Source organism: Sorex araneus, chromosome 5 (assembly GCF_027595985.1).
Source record: "Sorex araneus isolate mSorAra2 chromosome 5, mSorAra2.pri, whole genome shotgun sequence".
Lineage (NCBI taxonomy): Eukaryota > Metazoa > Chordata > Mammalia > Eulipotyphla > Soricidae > Sorex > Sorex araneus.
Window position 1 is genome coordinate 43,641,037 of NC_073306.1, and position 21,527 is coordinate 43,662,563.

The 21,527-nt window shown below is 52.1% G+C and overlaps 3 protein-coding genes across 4 annotated transcripts in view; 2 read left to right on the top strand and 1 right to left on the bottom strand.

Annotated features, from left to right (window-relative positions):
- The window catches only part of BSDC1 (BSD domain containing 1), a 26,312-nt gene extending 8,371 nt beyond the window's left edge, over positions 1–17,941 (top strand). Inside the window, exons 5-12 of one of the 2 annotated variants that reach the window (XM_055139085.1) lie at positions 1,559–1,613; positions 3,101–3,216; positions 3,608–3,676; positions 3,832–3,910; positions 4,399–4,434; positions 5,058–5,543; positions 14,990–15,093; positions 16,489–17,940. In XM_055139085.1, coding sequence (XP_054995060.1) covers positions 1,559–1,613; positions 3,101–3,216; positions 3,608–3,676; positions 3,832–3,910; positions 4,399–4,434; positions 5,058–5,543; positions 14,990–15,093; positions 16,489–16,521 — 978 coding nt within the window. In that variant the 3' untranslated portion in view covers positions 16,522–17,940. Of the gene's footprint in view, positions 1–1,558; positions 1,614–3,100; positions 3,217–3,607; positions 3,677–3,831; positions 3,911–4,398; positions 4,435–5,057; positions 5,544–14,989; positions 15,094–16,488 lie in introns of both variants that reach the window. The other variant, XM_055139084.1, reaches the window with a different exon arrangement.
- A 194-nt stretch (positions 17,942–18,135) lies between these two features.
- TSSK3 (testis specific serine kinase 3) lies at positions 18,136–20,696 on the bottom strand. Its single transcript, XM_055139086.1, has one exon. It carries the CDS (start codon positions 19,116–19,118, stop codon positions 18,537–18,539), a length of 582 nt encoding a protein of 193 aa, XP_054995061.1. The 5' UTR covers positions 19,119–20,696; the 3' UTR covers positions 18,136–18,536.
- FAM229A (family with sequence similarity 229 member A) lies at positions 20,631–21,504 on the top strand. The gene is made up of 3 exons (XM_004603568.2): positions 20,631–21,100; positions 21,180–21,326; positions 21,402–21,504. The coding sequence occupies exons 1-3, from the start codon at positions 20,631–20,633 to the stop codon at positions 21,502–21,504; spliced, it is 720 nt and encodes a 239-aa protein (XP_004603625.2).
- The last annotated feature ends 23 nt before the right edge of the window (positions 21,505–21,527 follow it).

The window sequence follows — 21,527 nt, forward strand, 5'->3', positions numbered from 1 at the left end:
CACCGACAGGAGTAATTCCTGAGTACGTGACCCAGGAGTAACCTCTGTGCTTTGCCAGGTCTGACCCAAATAGGAGAAAAAAATGTAGTTGGAGTTTAGAAAAATAAATTTGAAAATAGAGCAAATATTTGGAATAAAAGTTATGTGATGGGCCAGGGATGTGACTTAGTGGTAGAGAACTTTTGTTGCATGTGAGTGAGAGGCCCTGGGTTTGATCCCCACCTACCACACACACTCACAAAAAAGGCTATGCTAGTTTCTCTTTCTCTCACAAAATAGCTATTGAACTTAATTTATTCAGACAATGATTGGTCACCATTTTCTGAAACTGCAGAAAGCAAATCCATAGATAAGTGGAAAATGTGCAGGGATTGTTATATATAATTAAATTAGAACATATCAAGGTTATTGTTTTGTTTATTGTTTGGCCACACCATCGGTACTCAAGGCTTCCTCTTGTCTCTGAGCTCAGGGGTCACTGGTGGTCTCAGGGAACCATATGGTGTACTGGGGATCAAACCTAAGTAGGCCACATGCAAGGCAAATGCCCTTTGGTCTATACTGTCACTCTGGCCCCAGGTTACTTTTACAGTTCCATCAGCCAAAGAGAACCACTGATTCCTCAGGTGTCTACCCTTTCATTTCTTTTGTTTTTATTTGCAAGCATTGGTAAATAGAGCTTGAGGTTTTTTGTTTTTTTGTTTTTTTTTTGGCAGGGGGGCATTTGAACCACACCCCGTAGTGCCCAGGAGCTACTCTTGGCTCTGTGCTCAGGGGTCACTCCTGGTGGTGCTTAGTGATCACATGCAGTGCGACGAATTGAACTGGATTTATTTGCATGCAGAGCAAGTGCCTGCACTGTAGATGTTCTTCTGAGCATCACCAGGAGTGATCCCTGAGTTCAGAGCCAGGAGCAAGCCCTGAGCACAGCCAGATGTGGCCCAAAACGCCAAATAAAATACAAAAATTGTAGGATTTTTTTTTTTTGAGGGGGCCACACCTCAAAAAAAGAGCTCAGTTTTTATTCCTGGCTCTGTGCTCAAGGTCCCTGCTTACAAGGCAGGCCCTTCAGCCATGAAGACATCTACCAGACCGCAAGAACTCTTTGTTTTGGTTTGGTTTTTGACCACACCTGATGGAGCTTAGGGATTCCTGCTGGCTCTATGCTTAGGCATCACTCCTGGCGGGACTTGTGGGACCATATGGCATCCCAGGGATTAAACCCAGGTTGGCTACATGCAAGACAGACACCCTACCTGCTGTACTATTGATCCAACCCCCAGGAAATTCTTGATGAATGGTTTTATTATGGGGGGAGTTGCATTTTTTCAAGTTTTGTTTGTAAATCTGGATTATTTTCTTAGTTCCCCATCAAAATTCCATTTTTTCTGAGAGTCTCAGTTCTCAGCTCCTGTCCTGTTACTCTGCCCTTAGTCATGGTGCTAACTGGCCACCATCCTATGTGTACAGTGCGGTAAGGAAGAAGCTGTTTTAATTGACAGAGTGTTTGTATGCCCAGCACCCACAATTCCTATATTCTCTTCTCTGTTTCTTATAGGCTCGCCTCTATAGCCTGCAGTCAGACCCGGCAACCTACTGCAATGAACCAGATGGTAAGGGGATAGTGAGGTGGGCCAGGCACCTGGGCCAAGGGCCCTGTTTCTGGTTGCATCGGCCACCTGTTAGATCAGAGTGGGGCTTGTGTGCGCCTAACACCTGTAGGGTGGGTCATGATCCTGTTTCTCCCTGAACCTGATTTAATCTGCGTCTACAGAGGGCTTGCTGCTCTACTTCAGCCCTGCTCTTCACCCTGTTAGAGGACGGGTCCATGGCCCCTTATCCTCAGCTTAACTTCCTCTCAGCCTTACTCCTCTGCCTGCTTTCCCTTCCACCCCTGTTTGCTGAAGTGAGTCAGACCCCCTGTTCAGTCCATAGCTCCAGGAACTTGCTAGGAGGAGAAAGCGTAAAAACAGAGTAGCAGAGAGTAGACCCCTCTCGGGGTAGAGAGGTCACAGGGAGCAGAGGGAGGGCGCCCAGCCTGGGGTGGGGAACTGAGGATGGACCCTTGAATAGGGTTTTGAGCGTGTGGTAAAAGTAAATTCATTTTACTTTTACAAGTGGAGGAAGGGTGTTGGAACAAAGGCCGTGGGCCATTTGAATGCCCAGAAAGAACAGGAAATACCTAGCCACTTGGAAGCCTGGATTTAAGGGTGCATGTGAGAGTGTAAGGGCAGTGTGAGCGGCTGAAGGGAGTCAGACTGAAGGACATTAGCTCAACACTTTGAATTTTGTCCAGAACGAGTCAAGGTGTCTTTTAGTTGCAAACCCTTGTGTTTGCTTTTGTTTTGGGACCACACCCAGCAGTGCTCAGGGCTTACTTCTTTTTTTTTTTTTTTTTTTTTTTTTTTTTTTTTTTTTTGCTTTTTGGGTCACACCTGGCGATGCACAGGGGTTACTCCTGGCTTTGCACTCAGGAATTACCCCTGGCTGTGCTCAGGGGACCATATGGGATGCTGGGATTTGAACCCGGGTCGGCCGCGTGCAAGGCAAACGCCCTACCCGCTGTGCTATGTCTCCAGCCCCTCAGGGCTTACTTCTGACTTTATGCCCATGAATCACTCCCGGTGGTGCTCAGGCAACCATAAGGGGCTCCGGGGGGCTTGAATCTGGGTTAACCAGGTGCAAATGCCCTGTACTATCCTTCTGGCCCCATAATTACAAAAATCTTTAAAAATCTGTTGGAAATGGCCAGTCTCTCCATAAAAGTATTTTCTGTGTATTGGGCCTGTCTGGTTTTGTTCCTCTGTGCTTGAGGGTCTCTTCTGGCAGTGCTCAGGACGTATAGTCTATGTTGTGCTCGGATTTGAAATGAGGCTGGCCTCATGCAAGGCAGGTGCCTTAACCCCCACACTCTCTTCTCTCTGCACACCCCCTGCTCCCCAGTGTTTTTTGGAGAGTACCCAAGAGGGAGTACAGGCTTATGGCACTTGCCTTTCATGTGGGTGACTCCAGTTCAGTCCCCCTCCCTACATATGGTCCCCCAAGCCGTGTTCTTTCCCCACAGTTAGGGAACTGACCACCAGTGTCTGTCACTCTGCAGGGCCCCCGGAATTATTTGACGCCTGGCTTTCCCAGTTCTGCCTGGAGGAGAAGAAAGGGGAGATCTCAGAACTCCTTGTAGAAAGCCCCTCCATCCGGGCCCTCTACACCAAGATGGTGAGAGCTTAGCCAGCTCAGGCTTGAGGTACAGGGAGGTGGGAGGGACATGTCTGGAGTCACTAACAGGGACATTAGCCCAGAGAGCAGTGGGAGACCCTGTAGCGCTAGGCCAGCCATGTCCAGAGCCAAGAATTTACACGGAGGAAACTGAGTCACCAGGCTTTGAGAAGTCACGGTGAGACCTGGGAGGGCTTGCAGAGCTGATGGGAATGCTTTTCTCTGCTCAGCTAAGCAGGACCAGGAAGGTGGTGCTGGGAGGTGGATGTGGTCTGAGGATCACTGCTCAGCCACTTACAAATCTAGAGCACCTAAAATCAGCCAGATGACCCTGAGAGTACAGCCCCTACAGCCTGTCCTGAAGTCACTTTTCACTACCCCCTCCATCCAGGTCCCAGCAGCTGTCTCCCATTCCGAGTTCTGGCATCGGTATTTCTATAAAGTCCATCAACTGGAGCAGGTATGTTGGCATAGCTTGGGGCCCTCTTCCACTCAGCCCGGAGGGAGTAGACTGGTTTTCATTGAGGGAAGAAGGGCAGGAGTATTGAGTTCTGGGGTTAGGACCAGTCTGGGAGGAGGGCTCTCTGCCTGCCCCTCACTGCTTCTCCTGCTCAGGAACAAGCCCGGAGGGAGGCCCTGAAACAGCGGGCAGAGCAGAGCATCTCCGAAGAGCCTGGCTGGGAGGAAGAGGAAGGTAAGGGGCTTTTAGGGGTGCTGAGAGCTAGCAGTGCTGCCTCCAGGGGACTCTCGGGACTCTTCCTCCTGAGGACTGGAGAGGTTTGGCTCTTTAGGGAAGAGCAGGAATAAGTGCAGGGTTTTTGTAGACTGAGGACAGACTGAGCTAATGAGGGTGTAACCAAGGCAAGTAGTACCTTAGGTTTAGCTACAAAAGCACGTCTAAGTTGCCGCAGTTCATGGACCATCTGTCTTTTTTGTTTTGCTTTGTTTTGCCCCCCCCCCGCCCCAACAATGTTAAGGGGTTACTCCAGGCCCTGTGCTCAGGGACTGTATAAGATGTCAGGGATTGAACCCAGTACCCTCCCCTCTGTACTACCACTCCCACCCGGGTCATCTACTTCTGAGCAACCTTGGATGCCTTCCCACCTTCAGAATAAGACTCTTTGGGACTTGTGGTGATATTTATATGCTTGGATTTTTTGTGTGTGTGTTTTTGTTTTGCAGTGCCAGGGACGGAACCCAGGGCCTCATCCCTGCAAGGCAAGTGCTCCACTGAGCAACACCCCCAGCCCTCCAAACTTGTATGTTTCAAGTACCCCTGGTTATGTTAATGCCCCACCAGATTTGGGAGCCGCTGGTCTGGGGAGGAAACTGAGTACCTGGATATCTCTGTTCAAGCACAGCTTAGCACAGGGGTTTGGAGTCTCCTGCATGAGCTAATGTTACCAATACACTAAGCACTTACATACCCAAACTGTACTGAGAGCTTTCTGTGTCCTTGTCATATGCACCACACACCGTCTTCCCACTCCGCTTACACAAGTGAGACAAGCCAAGTCAAGAGCCTTGTCCAGCGGCGGACACCTAGGATGTAGCGGAGTCCGACCTGAATCGCAGCTGACTTGCTTTCAAGTCTTGACTTTGTAGTTTCTGATGCTTGGGCAGCAGCGCTGTCCAGCCTGTGCCCAGACAAGTGCTCAGGCCTGCAGGTGGGAGAGACTCCATCAGGGGGAGTATCTGCAGTGGCACGATGGTGAAGGGGTGAGGAAACTGGCACACCACACATGGGCAGGACCCTGAGGCCTGGCTTCCAGGAGCTCCATGGTTGTCTCAGGAGTGACTGAGCTTGTCGCCCTCTTTCCTCTGCCTTTCTCTCTCTACAGAGGAGCCTGTGGGCATCTCACCCACATCTCCAAAAGAAGCAAAGGTTCCTAGTCCCACACCTTCTCCATCCCTCAAAGAAGGAGGACCTGGTCCCCAGAGCCCCTGTGAGGAAACTCTGGCACGCTCAGCTGAGCCTCCGGCAGAGGTGACGCCTTCAGAGAGCAGCGAGAGCATCTCCCTCGTGACGCAGATTGCCAAGCCTGCCCCTGCACCGGAGGCACCAGTGCTTCCCAAGGACCTGTCCCAAAAACTTCTGGAGGCATCTTTGGAGGAACAGAGCCAAACTGCGGACGTGGGCGAGACTGGACCCCCACCCCCGTCTCAGGCAAAGCCTCACACCCCTGCTGGCCGGTTCAGTGGCGCGGAACCCAGGCCCGCAGCGAGAGTAGAGACTCTGAGGGAGGAGGTGCTCACAGACTTACGGGTGTTTGAGCTGAACTCGGAAGACAGCGGGAAGTCCACCCCGTCCAACAACGGGAAGAAAGGTGAGTGGAAGCCAGAGCCCTGGCAGGGACCGTGGAGGGCCAGGGCAAGCAAGAGGTGAGCTCTGTGAGGCGCGTCTGACTCCTGCAGGAGGATTTTAGGACTGGGTGTCCTTCTCTTGTGATGGGGGTTTTTGTTTGTTTGTTTGGGGGCCACACCCGGTAGTGCTCAGGGTTTACTCCTGGCTCTACACTCAGGGATCACTTCCGGTGGGCTTAGGGGATCGTAGAGGTGTTGGGGACCGAACCTGGGTCATCCTTATGCAAGGCAAACTCCTTCTCACTGCTGTACTTGCACTCTGGCCCCTTCGTTTGTGATGATGACAGTAGCAGCTGCCATCCATCTGTCTACTTCCTGTCTATATGCCCATCTGTATCTGCCCGCCCTTGGCTTTAGAGCCATGTCCAGCAATTCTTAGGGGCTGCTCCCATGGTTATTCAGAGGACCATGCGGTACCAGGGATCATCAAATCCAGGGCTTCTGCAAACGAAGCATGTGCCCGTTACATTATCACCATATGCTGTTTCCCCGTTCCCTGTATGTGGGGGAGGATCAAATTCCAGACTTTATCAAAGTCATTGCCTTTGCACCTCTCCCTGGCACTGTGTGTGTGTTTGTGTGTGTGTGTGTGTGTGTGTGTGTGTGTGTGTGTTTGTGTGTTTGTTTCTATTTCCCCACCCACTCTTTTGGTCATAGCCAGTGATGCTTAGGGCTTTCTCCTTGCTCTGTGCTCCTGGTGGTGCTTAGAGCATCACTTGGGGTGCTGGGAATCAAACATGGGTCAGCCATGGTAAGACAAATAAGCACCCTACTCACTTCAGCCCCCCATTATAGGCTTTATTAGTATATCTGAGATACACATATGTACCCAAAAATCTCCATGGTATTAGAATTAAGGTTTATGCTAGGTCCTGTGCTGTGTATATTTAGCTTGTCACATCTCACAGCCCAGTGGGGTCAGCATTACTGTACTCATTTTATAAATGAAAAAAGTGACACTTGAAATGAATTTGCTCAAATTCATGGGAGGAATTGGCAAGACCAGGTTCAGACCCAGCTCTGTCTTGCTTCAAGCCCAAGTGTTACCTACCACCATCCAGTTTATATCCATATGAATTGTTTGGTCTTCTGGACTGGGAATCTCTGTTCCATTGATTGATATTTTGCAGTGCAGGGTTGAAACTCGTGTATGCAAGGGCAAGTACTCTGTCACTGAGCCTAAATCTCTAGCCCTAACAGCGATTGAAGTCAAGGGTCTTCTCTAAGTGAGCTCAGGAAAGTCCCTTATTTGGCTTCATACACTTCCATTGAGAATTATTATGCAACAAAAAAACATGTAAAATTTTTGGTTCTGGGTTTTTGTTGTGTAGTTGTATTTAGTAGTGCTCCGGGAGAACCATACAGTCCTGGCATCAAAACCAGGGCCTCGTGTGTGTTCTGCTTGATGAGCCACGTCCCTGTCCCCATGTACACTTCAAAGTATAAGGCTGGAGAGAGTTCAGAGGGTTTGGCCACGTGCATTGCATCTAGGCGACCTGTTGTGCTGAGCGCTGCCTGGAACAACCCTCGGCACCGCACCAGGAGCTGCCCCCGGATACTGTTGAATGTGCCCCTACCGCCCCCCCTTCCAGATTGGAAAGTGAACACTGATGAACTTGCTGTGAGTCAGCTTGAGTAATAGTTTTAGTTTCTTACTGTGAAAGGAATTTTATAATGGACACTCTTTGTCAAAGAGGAACCTGTAACTCCTGGAATGAAGCCCTGGCAGCTCTGTCAGTTTCGTTGCCCCGGCACAGCCCTCTCTCTTGCCCTCCCCCCGTAGATACTGAAGATAGCTGACGGGCAGGAGTCCCCCCACTACTGCTTGGCACGCACACCTGCTCTCTGCTAACATCCCAAACCCGTCAGCCACAGTGTGCCCAGCAGAGGATCTGGCCTGCCAGCAGTGTTAGGGACCAGAAGCTGCCTCGGATGGGCCCCATTCAACCCTCCCCTGCTCCCTGGTGGAAACTTCGGGGTTTCCAGATCCCAGCACTGCTTTCCTTCTGTGGTTCAGTGAGAGCATCCAGTGAGCTCCACCTACTCTTTATGAGCCGCTGAGGAGGGAGGGGCCAAGGCCACAGTCTTTATGATGAAGCACCAGGCAGCCTGGGCCAGGCCCGGGACCGCAAGGCTTCAGAGAAGGAGTCAGTGGGCATCAGCGGGAGGCTCATCGAGGAGACAGGCATTGTACGGAGAGCTGAAGAGTGGGGCGGGCTCAGGGGAGCCCCCTCAGAGGGGCTGCCCAGCTCAGATGTCAGGGTGGGGCACATGCAGTGGGTGGTGACCAAGGTTCGCTTCTCTGTGTTGTCTTCCAGAAGAGGGAAGAACAAAGTGGGGGTTAGGGGTGAGGTGGCTCAAAAAGCGCATTCAGGAACGTACTCTCCAGTTGGTTTCAGGTGGTTGGACATGATACTATAATCAGCAGGGATGGTCGCTAGAGGCCCAGCGTGGGGATGATGCTGGGTTCAGATCTGAGCCTTGTTGGCTTCAGAAAAGTCACCAGTCTCTAAGCTTCCTGTTCTGAATGGATGGCAATTGTTTCACAGTAGGTGAAGGGGGATCAGTCAAGAAAGAAAGTTGAGTAGGGCATTTGCCTTGTATGCAGCTGGCTCAGTTTCAATCCCTGGCACCACATATAGTCTCCCAAACATCGCCAAGAGGTGATTTCTGAGTGCAGAGCCAGGAGTAAGCCATGAGCACTGCCAGGTGTGGCAAAAAAAAAAAAAAATTGGAGTAGAAGGCCAGAAAGATAGAAATAGTTCACTGGGCAGGTACATGCTTGGCATGCAGGAGGCTTGGGTTTGATTTCAAGTGCATCTGGTTTCCCCAAATACTGCCAGGAGTCACTCCTAAACAAGCATCAAGTGTAGCCCAACAACAAACAAAATTTGAGTGAAGCCCCTCTTTGGAGAAATGACAGAAGGGGTATCATTCCCTGAACATTCCTGTATGTCAGTGTCAGTGGGCTGAGCACTGCCAGGTTTATCTCAGCCCTATAAACAGTCTGTGAGTGCTACATGATCTTCCCCTTTTCCTTAAGCGTCCGAAATATTGATCACCTCAAGAAGTATTGAGAAAAGAGAATGAGCCCCTAGGGGAGTGATCAAGTGGACAGTGGCATAGGGGTGCTGGGTGGGACGGATACTAGTTGCACCTTGTGAGGGTGGGTGGTGTGTGTGGATTATTGAAAGAGACCAGTCAGCACTATTATACTTTTGTCTCACCACATCCTGTTGCTCAGAAGCAGACTCAGAACAAATAAGGGAGTAGATTTAACCAGGGTTCAAGATTGGCCAGGTGAAGTCAGTGGAGGAAAAAGAGTCCCGAGTACCTTTAAGAAGTGACATTGTGATGACTCATGAGATCTGAGCTGGTTAGGGAGGAGAAGACAGTGAAGCAGGTGTAGGGGCTTAAAGAATTCATAGGTTTCGGGCCCTGGAGAGATGGTACAGGGGGAAATGTGTTTCCTGGCACAAGACCAATCTGGGTTTAATCTCCAGCATTCCTGTATTCTCTTTGTTCTGTCCCTGAAAGGATTGCCCTGACACTGAAGCCTAGAGAGTCATTTCAGCTTCCTGGGGGGAAGCTGCCTCTCCACAGCCGTAGCTCTAAGTGGGGACTCCGACAGGAAGCCAGCTCCTAGCTCACGTGACCTGACATACAGGGAGACTTAGGTGCTGTCTCAGAACTGGGCCTTGGTTGTACATTTGGCCTCAGCCTTTAGACCCATGTGTAGAATTAACCAAGGGCACCTCTAGAACAGCATTTCTCAGTTGGCAGCCATGTGGCTCCACTTGGGCCCCCGGGATATTCCTAGGGGGCCACAGGTGAAAAATCACATAAATGTGGTCTATGGCACAAGACTAGGGGTCCAACTGATACAACCAAGAGGGGCCAGAGAAAGGAAACAAGGTCGGAAGAGGGTTGAGACACTTGTCACTCCCACAGTGCATTATGAGGACCTGATGTTGGCAACTCGAGTCTTCATTTATTTTGGATTTGGGGCCATACCTGGCCGTACTCAGGGGCGGCTCCAGCTCAGAGCGCAGTACTGGGAAATAAACTTACATTTCCTGCATGCAGCATGTGCACCCAGCCCTTTTTGTCTCTTAACTCCAGTGAGCATTTTTGGTTTTCGATCATGCCTGTCTGTGCTCAGGGGTAACAGCTGGAATCACTCCTAGTAGTGCTCGGAGGACCGTATAGGATGCCAGGGATCGAACCAGGTTGGCTGTGTGCAAGGCAAGTGCCATATCTGCTGTATTATCACTCCAGCTCCTCCAGTGGCATTGTATTTTTTTTTCCTTTTTTGGGTCACACCCAGCGATGCAAAGGGGTTACTCCTGGCTCATGCACTCAGAAATTACTCCTGGCAGTGCTCGGGGGACCATATGGGATGCTTGGAATAGAACCCGGTCAGCTGCGTGGCTATCGCTCTAGCCTCTCCAGTTTTTGTTTTTTTTTTTTAATTTTGTTTTGTTTTTTGCTTTTTGGGTCACACCCGGCGATGCACAGGGGTTACTCCTGGCTCATACACTCAGGAATTACTCCAGGAGGTGCTCAGGGGACCATATGGGATGCTGGGAATCGAACCCGGGTCGGCCGCATGCAAGGCAAACACCCTACCTGCTGTGCTATTGCTCCAGCCCCCTCTCCAGTGGCATTTTTAAAAAAATATTTTTGAATACAGATGCTTAGCGACCCCTCCACCACCACACTCCCATCTCCGGTTCTGGTAGTTGGTCTGACATATAGCCCAAGCGTCAGTCTTGTTCTGTACCCCTGCCCCTTCTTTGCTACTGTGCTGAGCAGAAGGCACCTGGAGAAGGCACCAGGGTGCTTCCTGAGCGTCACAGGACAGGGCTGCGTTGCTCATCGAAATTGGTGCTGCTTATTTGCAGTGAGCCCACCTGTTCACTGGGCGTCTTCTGGTTGTGTTCCTCCAGTGGTCGTGCTACCCAGCTGTGGTGCTAAATGTCTCCCCTTGCTTGCAGTGACCAGCAGGAGGTGTCCATCTCACTTGTGGCCACAGCCCAGAGTCACAACACCAGGGATTGAGGTGCTGACCGTAGGGCTGCAAGGCATGGGTTTTAGGCACCAAGCTATTCTGGGTCCCAAGGAGACCTCCCCATGCATGTTTTGTTTTTGTTTCATTTGGGGGAGCCATACCCAGTGGTGCTCAGGGCTTACTGCTGGCTCTGTGCACAGGGATCACTCCTGGTGGTGTTCAGGGGACTGACTTTATGTGACCCAGCCACATGCAAGGCAAGCACCTTAGTTAACCCCTACACAAGCTCTGCTCCCCATCGACTTGTTTTTTGTTTTTTGTTTTTTAATGGAATCACAGTGCACATATTTTTTCCCCTTTCCCTTTCCATTGTTGCTACTATTATTGGAATATTTGGCAGAGGATGTGGTCCTTATCTGGCCATGATGTTCACACTTTTGGTTGTTGCTCACTGCATGTTGCACTCTTGGCTGTGGTAGGACACGCCTTCTTGCAGTGCTTGCCAGGGGCCACACATCTTTAGTTGCAGCATTCTCACTTGGTTCCAGGGCTCAGTCCCAGGGATCCCATGGGCAAAGCATGTGCTCCAACCTTTTGAATCATCTGCTACACAGACTGTGGGGTGGGGGATGGGGATGGGGGTGGAAGGGGTTGTGGGAGCCGGTATTTGTTTGGGAACCACACTTGACAGTGCCCCGGGATACCCCCAGTTCAGAGCCCAGGAGTCACTCCTGACTGTATTCGGGCACCAGGAGCCACCTAGAATTGAACCCAGGCCTCATACACGCAAAGCATGGGCTCCAGCCACTGAGGTATCCCACCCCATGCAGATACTGTTTTTGAAGGAACTATTTTTATAGTTTACTTCTTAGTGATAACTTTTTTTCTAATGATGATTATAAGAAGGACTGCCGAAATAAATAGTGCACAGTTTGAGACAGTGGCTCCCACAATCCTGGTTCAAATTCCTGAACTTCATGTGGTCCCAGAGCACTGCAAGGAGTGATCCCTGAGCAGAGTCAGGTGGAGCCCCTGATCGCCAGTGGGGGTAGCCCAGAAACCAAGAAAAAGCTAATAATGACTGAAGTCACATTATGACCCAGTATTGGAGCAGAGATGGTCAGAATCACCTGGAGCAGGGATTGGTTAGATCTCACACATTTTCAGCTTTGGGGAGCCTTGTTTGTCATCCAGACTACTCCACTCTGCCATTGTAAACATGAAGGCAGCCATAGACTGTATACAAATGGCCATTGCTGTGTTCCAAATTATTTTTTTCTTTTTGGGTCACACCCAACATTGCTCAGGGGTTACTCCTAGCTTTGAACTCAGGAATTACTCCTGGTGGTGCTTGGGGGACCATATGGGATGCCAGGGGATTGAACCCAGGTTGGCCGCATTCAAGGCAAATGCCCTACCCGCTGTGCTATCGCTCCAGCCCCTGTTCCAAATTTTTATATCCAAAGAAACAGCTGTTAGTCTGGGTTTAGTGCATGGGCCATAATTTCTCATATCTGGTCATGAATATTTAGATGAACTCTGTTCTAGCTGTTTAGAAACACTTTTTTTTTTTTTTAATCCCAGGCTGGAGAGATAGTACAGTGAATAGGAGGGCACTTGCCTTGTACATAGCATATCTGGGTTCAGTCCCCAGTATTCCATGTGGTACCCCAAGCAGTATCAGGAGTGATCCCTGAGTGCAGAGCCAGGAGTTAGCTCTGAGCACCACTGGGTGTGGCCAAGAAACATCCCTTGAGGCCAGAGAGACAGCACAGCATGTCGGGCACTCGCCTGGTGTGCTGCTGACCGGGGTTAGATCCCTGGCACTCCATGTGATCCCTCGAGCATTACAGGAGTGATGGGCTGGTTGTAGCCTAAAAACTAAACAACAACAAAGGAGAGATTCCTATCCTCAAGCAGTTCACACTCTAGCTTCTCAGGTATTGGTCAATACATATTAAATATTATGCGATATGCTAGAAACTAGTGAATACTATGGAAAAGTGAATTAGAGCAGAGTGATGAGGTGGGTTGTTATTTAAACTTGGAAAGTCGGGACTAAAAAGATAAAACGGGTTAAGATACTTGCCTTACACCCACCAGTCCTGGTTCAAATCTAACACCACATACGTGGAGCCGGAGCCATAGCACAGTGGGTAGGGCATTTGCCTTGCATGCGGCCAACCCAGGTTCGATTCCCAGCATCCCATATGGTCCCCTGAGCACCGCCAGGAGTAACTCCTGAGTGCTTGAGCCAGGAGTAACCCCTGTGCAATGCCGGGTGTGACCCAAAAAAAAGAGAAAAAAAAAAAAACACCACATACAATTCCCCATGCACTGCCAGGGGTCACTCCTGAACTCTGCAGGGTGAGGGCCAAAATCCCCAGATAATTGAAGGGCTAGCAGAATAGTACAGTGGGTAGGATATTTGCCTTGCATGTAGCCCACCCAGGTTCAAGCCTCAGCATCCCATATGGTCCCCCAAGTACCACCAGGAGTGATTCCTGAGTGCCAAGCCACAAGTAACCCCTGAGCATTGCCGGGTATGACCCCAAAACAAAACAAAAACCGAAAATAAATTCAGTTGGAAATCAGGGCCAGAGAAGAAATGGGTTGGAGCACATGCTCTGTAAGGGGGAGGCTTGAGTTCAATCCTTGGTACCACTTGGTCTCCAAGTACCAAGCCAGTAGTAGCCTCTGAGTACCACTGGGTAAGAGCTCCCCTACACTCCCCCAAAAATGGAGGTCAAGGTAGACATTTTAGGAGGTAATAGGATTTGGGCCTCACCTGGTGGTGCTCAGGACTTACTCCTCTAGGCACTATAGAGGACACGAGGGATTGACCCAGGTAAGTCACGTGCATGGCAAGCGCTGTACCCATTGTTCTATAGGCCATATTTAGCATGGAGATGGTGAAGAAGTTAGCCTGTAAATAGATTATTTGTTTACTCCTGGTAGATTTGTGACCGGTGCCAGAGAGATACTAAGGGAAGTAAGGTGCTAGCCTTGCTTGTGCTGACTCTGCTCCAATCCCTGACACTATAGATCCCTAGCATGCCAGGGATCACTCCTGAGCATGGAACTGGAAATACCCCTGAGCACTATCGGCTGTAGCCCCAAAACAAAGACTTGTGAGGCTCCTGGAGCCTCTGCACAAGTGCTTCTCCCCTATGGAGTCATTTGCTTATTCTCACTTAACACTTTAAGACTTTCCCAATGTCATTTCAGGTATTCAGTGTTCCAACACTGAAGTGTGACTTTCCCTCCACCAGTGTCCCCACTTATATCCCCCTTAGCAGGCACAAAATAATCTTCTTTATATTCCTTATTACAACATATATTAAAAGTCTGAGGATTTTCTGAGCTGTTAGATGCTAGCTGAGCCTTCTGTGCTATTGTTTTCTGTTGAGTTTAGTGGGCTTCCCGGTAACTTTCCCGTCAAATTTTTCTGTGCTCCTACTGGGCTGTCAGCTCTGAAATTTGGAGCTGTTGTGCAACTGCATATGCAGCCACACACTCCGGGGCTGTGAAACCAGAATGATTCAGATGCATGAAGTTAGAGCTGAGCTGTGGACGGAACACTGGGCCTTCCCACAGGCAGGGTCTTGCCCCACCCCCATCCCAGGAGAGCTCCAGAGATCGGGGCCCGAAGACCAGGCCTGACTGGGCTGGCTCAGCTGCAGAGTCTCTGAGATCATTTGAACCATAAATTTGTGTTTGTGTCTGGGCCACACCTGGCCGTGGTTAGGAGTCACTTCTGGCAGTGACTCCTGACTATATGTGGTTCCAGGGGTCAAATCAGGGTTGATAGTATGTAAGGCAAGCACCTTACCTCTGTAATCTCTTGCTGGCCCCATACAGTGAGTAGTATTCCTTTAATTTTTTTTCTGAACCCAGAATTTCTGTTTTAGAGTAGGTTCCATCAGCAGTGGGGTTAATTGAGGACGAAACCAAAATGTTTGTTTCTTTGCTCTATATATAAGCTACCAAGAGTATCTCGCCCGTATGGCAGAGCCTGGCAAGCTACTTGTAGCGTATTTGATATGCCAAAAACGGTAACAAGTCTCACAATGGATATGTTACTGGAGCCTTTGCGAGCAAATCGATGAGCAACGGGATGACAGTGACAGATATTACCAAGTGCTTTTGCTTATTTACTAATTTATTTTGGTTTGGGGGCTATTCCTAGCAGTTTTGAGGGTTCCTCCCAGGTCTGTGCTTGGAGGTAGCTCCTGGTGGTGCTTGGGCTAGAAGTTAAGCCTCCCCCATGCAAGTTTGCGCACAGCCTGGTGAGTTCCCTCAGGTTGCTCCCAGGTGCTTTTGAAGAGGGCCACTAGCCCCACTCTAACCTCTTTACATTCCACTTCCAATCTTTCACACCTTGGCCCATGGTTCCAGGCTCAAGCACAGACATCAGTGAGGACTGGGAGAAAGACTTTGACCTGGACATGACCGAAGAAGAAGTACAGATGGCACTTTCCAAAGTGGATGCCTCGGGGGAGGTGAGTAGGCCCGGTTGGTCAGAGGGAAGCCTGGCAGTCTGAGTCTGAGAACTCTTCCCACCAAGCCCACTGCTCCCCGGGGGAGGTCCCTGCTCCTCTCTGGTGACAGGCCACAGGAAGGGAGGTGGGCCTCCCACTCAGGCTCTGAACAGCTGTGATCCACGGTTTCTGCTTCCCACTACTGCAAGGTGGATACACGGGAGAGTTCTTGACATTAGCCCTGTATTCAGATCACCCAAGGAACTACTCAAACTCTGACTCATGAACCCCATGTGCAGATTTCTTGCTTTGGAGACAAGGCGATGTGGTTTTGGGCAAGTCGCTTAACTTGAGCCTTTGTTTCCCCATCTAAAGCACTGAACCGCTTGTATGCCATGCTAGGCAATGTAGGTAGATGCATTCGACAGAGTGCCTAAGGACATGGGAGCGAGGATCGACGTACTGAGGCCCCACAAGACCCAATCTAGCCATAAGACCAGATGTTTTATTAGTCTTATTCTTCACTGCCTCTCAATCAAGAGTGGGCCAGTTTTTAATGAGGTCACTGAGAAGCAAGCTGTTCAGCTAGCCAGTGGTGGGACTGAGGCCCCAGGCCAGAGTAGACTGGTCAGCCTTACTTCGACTGTGATGCGGGAAACACAGTACCTTCATATTAGAGGTGGGAACAGCCTTGCTGTATTAGGAAACAAACCTTGGGGCGGGAGGTACACAGCCGGAATACTTTGTACCTGTGAATTAATTACACTCAGGACAGAGCAGAGAACTGTAACATGCTGTGAGGTCTTGTAACATGTCTGTATGTCTTAGCAGCGTCTTTCAAACCTGACCTATAGGTGCTGGAGTCATGGCTCAGTGGTAGAGCACTTGCCTGGCACATATGAGGCCCCCAGTGTCACCCCCAGCATCACACACAAAAAAGACATATAGTATACCAGCGAGTCATTCCACAACCTTTCCTGTCAGCAGGCCTAGAAAAAGTTATTGGAGGCTTGGGGGGCCGCCGCGCACGTGTGTGTGTGTGTGTGTGTGTGTGTGTGTGTGTGTGTGTGTGTGTGTGCGCGCGCGCGCGCGCGCGCGCGCGCGCGTGCAGGCACGCCCCCCTATAGTCCAGTTGACCCATGGCTATGTATCTTATCTGCTTGGCAGGATGCAGTTTCTCCCGAAGGAACTGCCTTGCTTCCTTTAGGCAGCTGTTCCCGCAGGTTCGGTGTTAGATTACCTGCAGCTGGAAGGCAACTCTACCCCAGGGGTTTACTTGGACTGGGGCAGATAGGCCCTGGGTCGGGGCCTGCGGGAGGGCTGTCTGGCAGTAGAAGCAGTGAGGGGAAGTTGGGTGTGGGCTTGACCCCAAGGAGTAAATGTCTGTGCTCTCCCATTTCCCACTCCCATTTGCAGCTGGAAGATGCAGAATGGGAGGACTGGGAGTGAGGGGAGCCGGAGCAAGCTGCTCCCCATCCCCGCCCACAGCACCTGCCACCACCCTCTCGTCTCAGCCCAGCCCTGGAGACACTGAGAATGTCCCCCAAGTGGCTCTCAGCCACAGCTCTAGTCACAATTACGGGCTGCTTCTGGCTGGTCACAATTTCTTGCCTCTGCTCACATCTGTGAAGAGACTCACTAAATTCAGACCAGAAACTCTGACTTGTGCCAACCATCAGATGACTGCGGGGAGGAAATGTGCCCCCTCACCAGAAGAGCCTGCTGAACACCCACTATTCTTGGGGCTCTTGCTGGGAAGTCCCAAAGGAATAGCTCCAGCCCTCTGCCTGCGTAGACAGAAGCCCAGCCACCGGTGTCCTGGAGAAAACCAAGACGACACACTGTCCATCCATAAGCAGCCAAGGAAAGCATGTCATCTGCCCGTGGCCAGACAGGGCTGGCGAGCACATCTTGTCCTTATCCCTGCTGGGGGGTAAGAGGGTAAGGGCGTCAGTGCTGGGAATCTCCCCCTCCCCTCCCAGCTATTTTCCATTCCTGGAAAAGTTCTTGTGATACAGACTCTAGAGACCAAACCTTGAGTTCCCACCTCCTCCCTTCCAGCCCAGGCTGGTATGTTCCCACACTTCCTAGGGCTTCTTCATGTCAGACTCACCCAAGTCCTTAGCCCAGCTGTGCCGCCTGCCAGAGCCTGCTCTTGTATTTCTTTCCCTCCCCACACCGGGAGGAAGCCACTTCAGGCCCTTCTGTGCCGGGGGATTCTTCGTCCGACCAGCTACCCACCTCAACTCCCCTGTAGCTTAGGACACAACCAGCCCGCAGAGGCACAGAGCAGAGATCAAAGCCGAGTACTTACAGCCCTGGTGAATCCAGCCTCTCCGCCCCAGCCTTTCTACGTCCTGAAGCAGAAGTGGGGGGGCTTCCTGAGACTTGTCTGCAGAGGTTCTTCCTCCTGAAGACCGAGCAGCCCGTGGCTCTTGCACCCCCAACTGTGGTGAAGTTGCGCCTCTCTGGGGGAGTGAGGGGCTGCAGGAGTCCCTGGAGCCCCTGGTGCTTCCGCTGCTGCTCTGGTGATTCTTGTACATAGTCTGGTGTGTTCTGCCGTGAGTTAGAGGGGCCGTGTGAGGGATGCCGGGAGATGTGGTCACTTCGACGGCAAACCTTTGGTGAGGGCTGGGGTGGAGACAACGCTGAATTTTTTTTTTTTTTTTGGATGGGATGGGTTTTTCCTCTTTGTAATTATTTCTTTAGTTTAATCTTTTGGTTGTTTGTGCAATATTATATATTTTAAATTATAATGCATCTCCCCAGAGTATTTTGTAGCCGGGAAAAGAAAAAAAAAAAAGAAAAACATTCTAACAGCTGTTAGTTTTGTAATCAGAAAAAGAACTTTGTCCTGAACCTTTTCCAGATTTGCCGTTAACAGCATTAAAGAAATTCAACAAAAGCTGGAAGGTGTGTGGGGATCTGTTCTGTGCCCTCTGCAGCAGCTACTGTGGGGTGGGGACGGTCCTACTGACACCTGGGGCGACAGGAAGGGCAGCCTGGATTCTGAGGAAGTCCCTTGCCCTTATGTGGCTTGTCCTTTGGGATGAGGAAGGGACGGGACCTCGGTAGGCCTCTCACTAAGACAATGAGTCAAGAGGCTTCTGCTTTTATTTGGAAAGGAAGTTGCAACAAAAGTGGTTCCAGTTGCTCTTTATCATTTTTCTCCTGTCCTCACCTCTCCTCCCCCTGTATGTGTTTGAACCTGGGTCCGGTTCTAGTTAGCTTTAGTTAAACACCTGTTGGAAATCACTTGCCAGCCCTCATAAAGGGGAGCCTTGAGTGAGGCCCTCTGGTTCCATGGAGCTCTTTAAGGGAAGAGAAGTGAGGCCAGGAAAGGTATGTATCAGTTTTTGGACAAGTAAACTTAAAGTGTAAAATATATATCACCATTTTAGAAGCGAGTTCTTAGGTTTGCTTTCTCCCCTTGCTTTATTGGGGAGGAATTGCCATTGCGTTTATCAAGTGCTTGCTAGCCATGGATGCCAACTAACTTCTTCAATTGAAGGCCGGAGGATCATGTCTGGTTCCAGGAGCCGCTTGAGCAGGTCCTGGCATTCGGCCGAGATGCCCAGATGAGTGGGGAAGGACACCCCCTTCTGCTGCTGCCACAGCATCTTGGGGATGTCTGTGTCGTCAAAAGGTAGGCTGGCACAGAGCATGACGTATAGGACCACGCCCATGCTCCAGACGTCGCCCTTCTTGCTGTCGTGGGGGATCCCCTGCAGCACCTCAGGGGCGGCATAGGCTGTGCTGCCGCAGAAGGTCTGGCTCAGCTCCCTGCGTGACTTGGGCAACACCTTGGCGAAGCCAAAATCAGTCAGCTTCAGGTTGAAGCCCTGCAACAAGGCGTTCTCGCACTTGAGGTCCCGGTGGGCCACGCCACAGCCATGGCAGTAGCGAATGGCCTCGACCATCTGACGGAAGAGGGCCTTGGCCCGGCTCTCAGGCAGCGGCCCTCCATTCAGTACGCAGTCAAAGACATCCCCTCCCTCCGCCAGCTCCATCACCAGGTAGATTTTCCCATCAGAAGATTCCAGCATCTCATACACCTGAATGATGTTCTTGTGGTTCAGGGTACGGACAATCTGGAGCTCCCGAGGCAAAAATCTCTGGATAAACTCTGAGGAAATATGGGGAAAGAGAGGGTGTCAAATCCAGGACGCACTCATCTACTCAGCCCTGTCTCCTGCCTTCTCTTTCTTCTGCCTCTGCCCACCTGGTCTGGGTTGTGGGCCGTGGTCCCTTTTTAAATGTCTACCTGCTGGGATATTCACCTTGCAAACGTTCATCTCTATTATTTCTGGAGTTAATGCATTATTCAAAGGAACTGCTCCCTGCTCACCTCGAGGTCAGCAGCCTGTGAGATCATGGGTATCAAAATGCTTTGGGGACTTTCAGACAATGCCATTGACTCACGTCAGGAGGCGTGATCAAGCTAGTGAGGTGAGCCAACCCCTTCCACCCCTCCTCTTGACCCACACTTCTTTCCTTGAGCCCTATCTTTTTTTTCCATCTAACTGCTTTGGCACAGCTCCTGTCCCCTGCTCTGCTAGCCCTGGCCCTGACCTCTGGAATAGAAAAGGCTTCTTAATGGAACTCAGATCCACACATGCAAGGGGAGGATTCTACCTCTAATCTTTGTTTGGGGTCACACCCAGCGGTGCTCAGGGCTTACTCCTGATGTTGTGCTCAAGGATCACTCCTGGCGGGGCTTGGGAAGCCTTATGAGATGCCAGGGATCAAACCCACATTTGCTCGTCAGCATGCAAGGCAAACTCTACCCACTGTACCATCGCTCCAGCCCCTCTCACACTTTTTTTCTTTCTTTTGTTTTTGGGCCACACTTGGTGATGCTCAGGGCTTACTCCTGGCTCTGTGCTCAGGAATTACTTCTAGGGACCTTTCAGGATGCTGGGGATGGAACCTGGGTTGGCCACATGCAACGCGAGTGCTCTCTACCTGCTCTACTGTCTCTCCCCCCTCCCCCCCGCCCCACCCCGCCCTGGTCACTTCTGATCCTGGGGCTCCAGAGGAAGGTGGACTCCCAGCCTCCTGTTCCCCACTGACCAGAGCCCAAACCTGGCTTCCTGTGGCTCCAGATTAAAGGGGAGGGGGAGAAGGACCCTTCTATAGAGGCAACACCACCAGCGCCACAGCCCACCCTTCCTCCCCAGAGAACCCAGCTCACCTTCTGGCCCTCCCATCTTGTCTATAATTTTAATTGCCACTTTTCTTTGGTGTTTTTTGGAAAATGCTTCTTTGACTTTTGAGTAGGTCCCTTCCCCAATGGTCTTGCCCAGCTGGTACCCATTGGAGAGAAGAAAGTCCTCCATGCTGTCCAGCGCCTCCTTCCTTCCCGTCACCCTCTCAGCTCATGCTGCCTCTGCGAGGCAGCTCTACTCCACCATCGCCCTTGGCCTGCTCCTTTTCCCCCCAAGGACTTCATCCGCAGCCGCCCCCAGCGCTAGAACATTCTCCGTCTCCACACAGCAGCCGCGGGTGCAGGGGAGGGAGAGGGCCAGACATTTTTAAACTACCCAATTATGATGTAAATGCTGTGTGACCCTTGGCCAAAATGGGCCGTGCCCCTACCTTACCCCCGCAGCAGCCGCGCCAAACCCGGAGCGGGTCCTCGCCGGGCTGGGGGGCGCGGGCCGGCGAGAGCGGGCTCCCTCTGGCCGGACGGCGCCGGGCCGCGGGGCGCCCCGCGTGCCCGCGCCCCCGTGGGGCAGCCGCCGGGGTCCGCGCGGGGCACCCGCTCGCCGGAGGCCATGGCCGGGGCGCTGGGGGCCCGGGCCGGCGCCGCGCCAGGTGCACGGGCGGCCGCGGGTTCCCGGGCGGGAGGAACGGGCTCTGTGAGGTCAGCGCGCCCCGAGCCGGTCACAATGCCGCGCTCCTGCTCGACGGCCGGGCCCGGGCGCGCCGCAGACACCTGCCCGGCGCCGCCTGGACCGGAGCGTCCGCGCGCGGCCAGGGCTCGGGCAGCTGCTTCCAGCCTGGGACCGGCCTCGGCCTCCCTTAGGTGAGACGGCCCCAGGGGCGGGCGCGGGCAGGGGGCGCCCGGCGCCCCGGGAGCGGCCTGACCGCCACTCCCCGCGCAGAGCGCCCCGGGGCCTGGACATGAGCACCCAGGAGCCCCCGCAGGGTCGGAGATTCCCCATCGAGGCGGGAGACTCCCCTGGCCTTGCCGCCGCCCCAGAATCCCAGGACAGCCCGGAGCCCGTAGCTACGGAGCACACCCCGGTCAGGTGAGGCCGGCCGGGGCCGGGGGGCGCTCGGCGGGGGCCCCCCCCGGGCCGCCCCTCACGCGCCCGCTCTCCCAGGCCGCTTCGACGCTGCCCCGGCTGCCACTGCCTGACGCTGCTGCACGTGCCCATCGACGTCTACCTGGCCATGGGCGGGAGCCCCCGGGCCCGCGCCACCTGAGCGCCTGCGGACGGCAGCGGCTC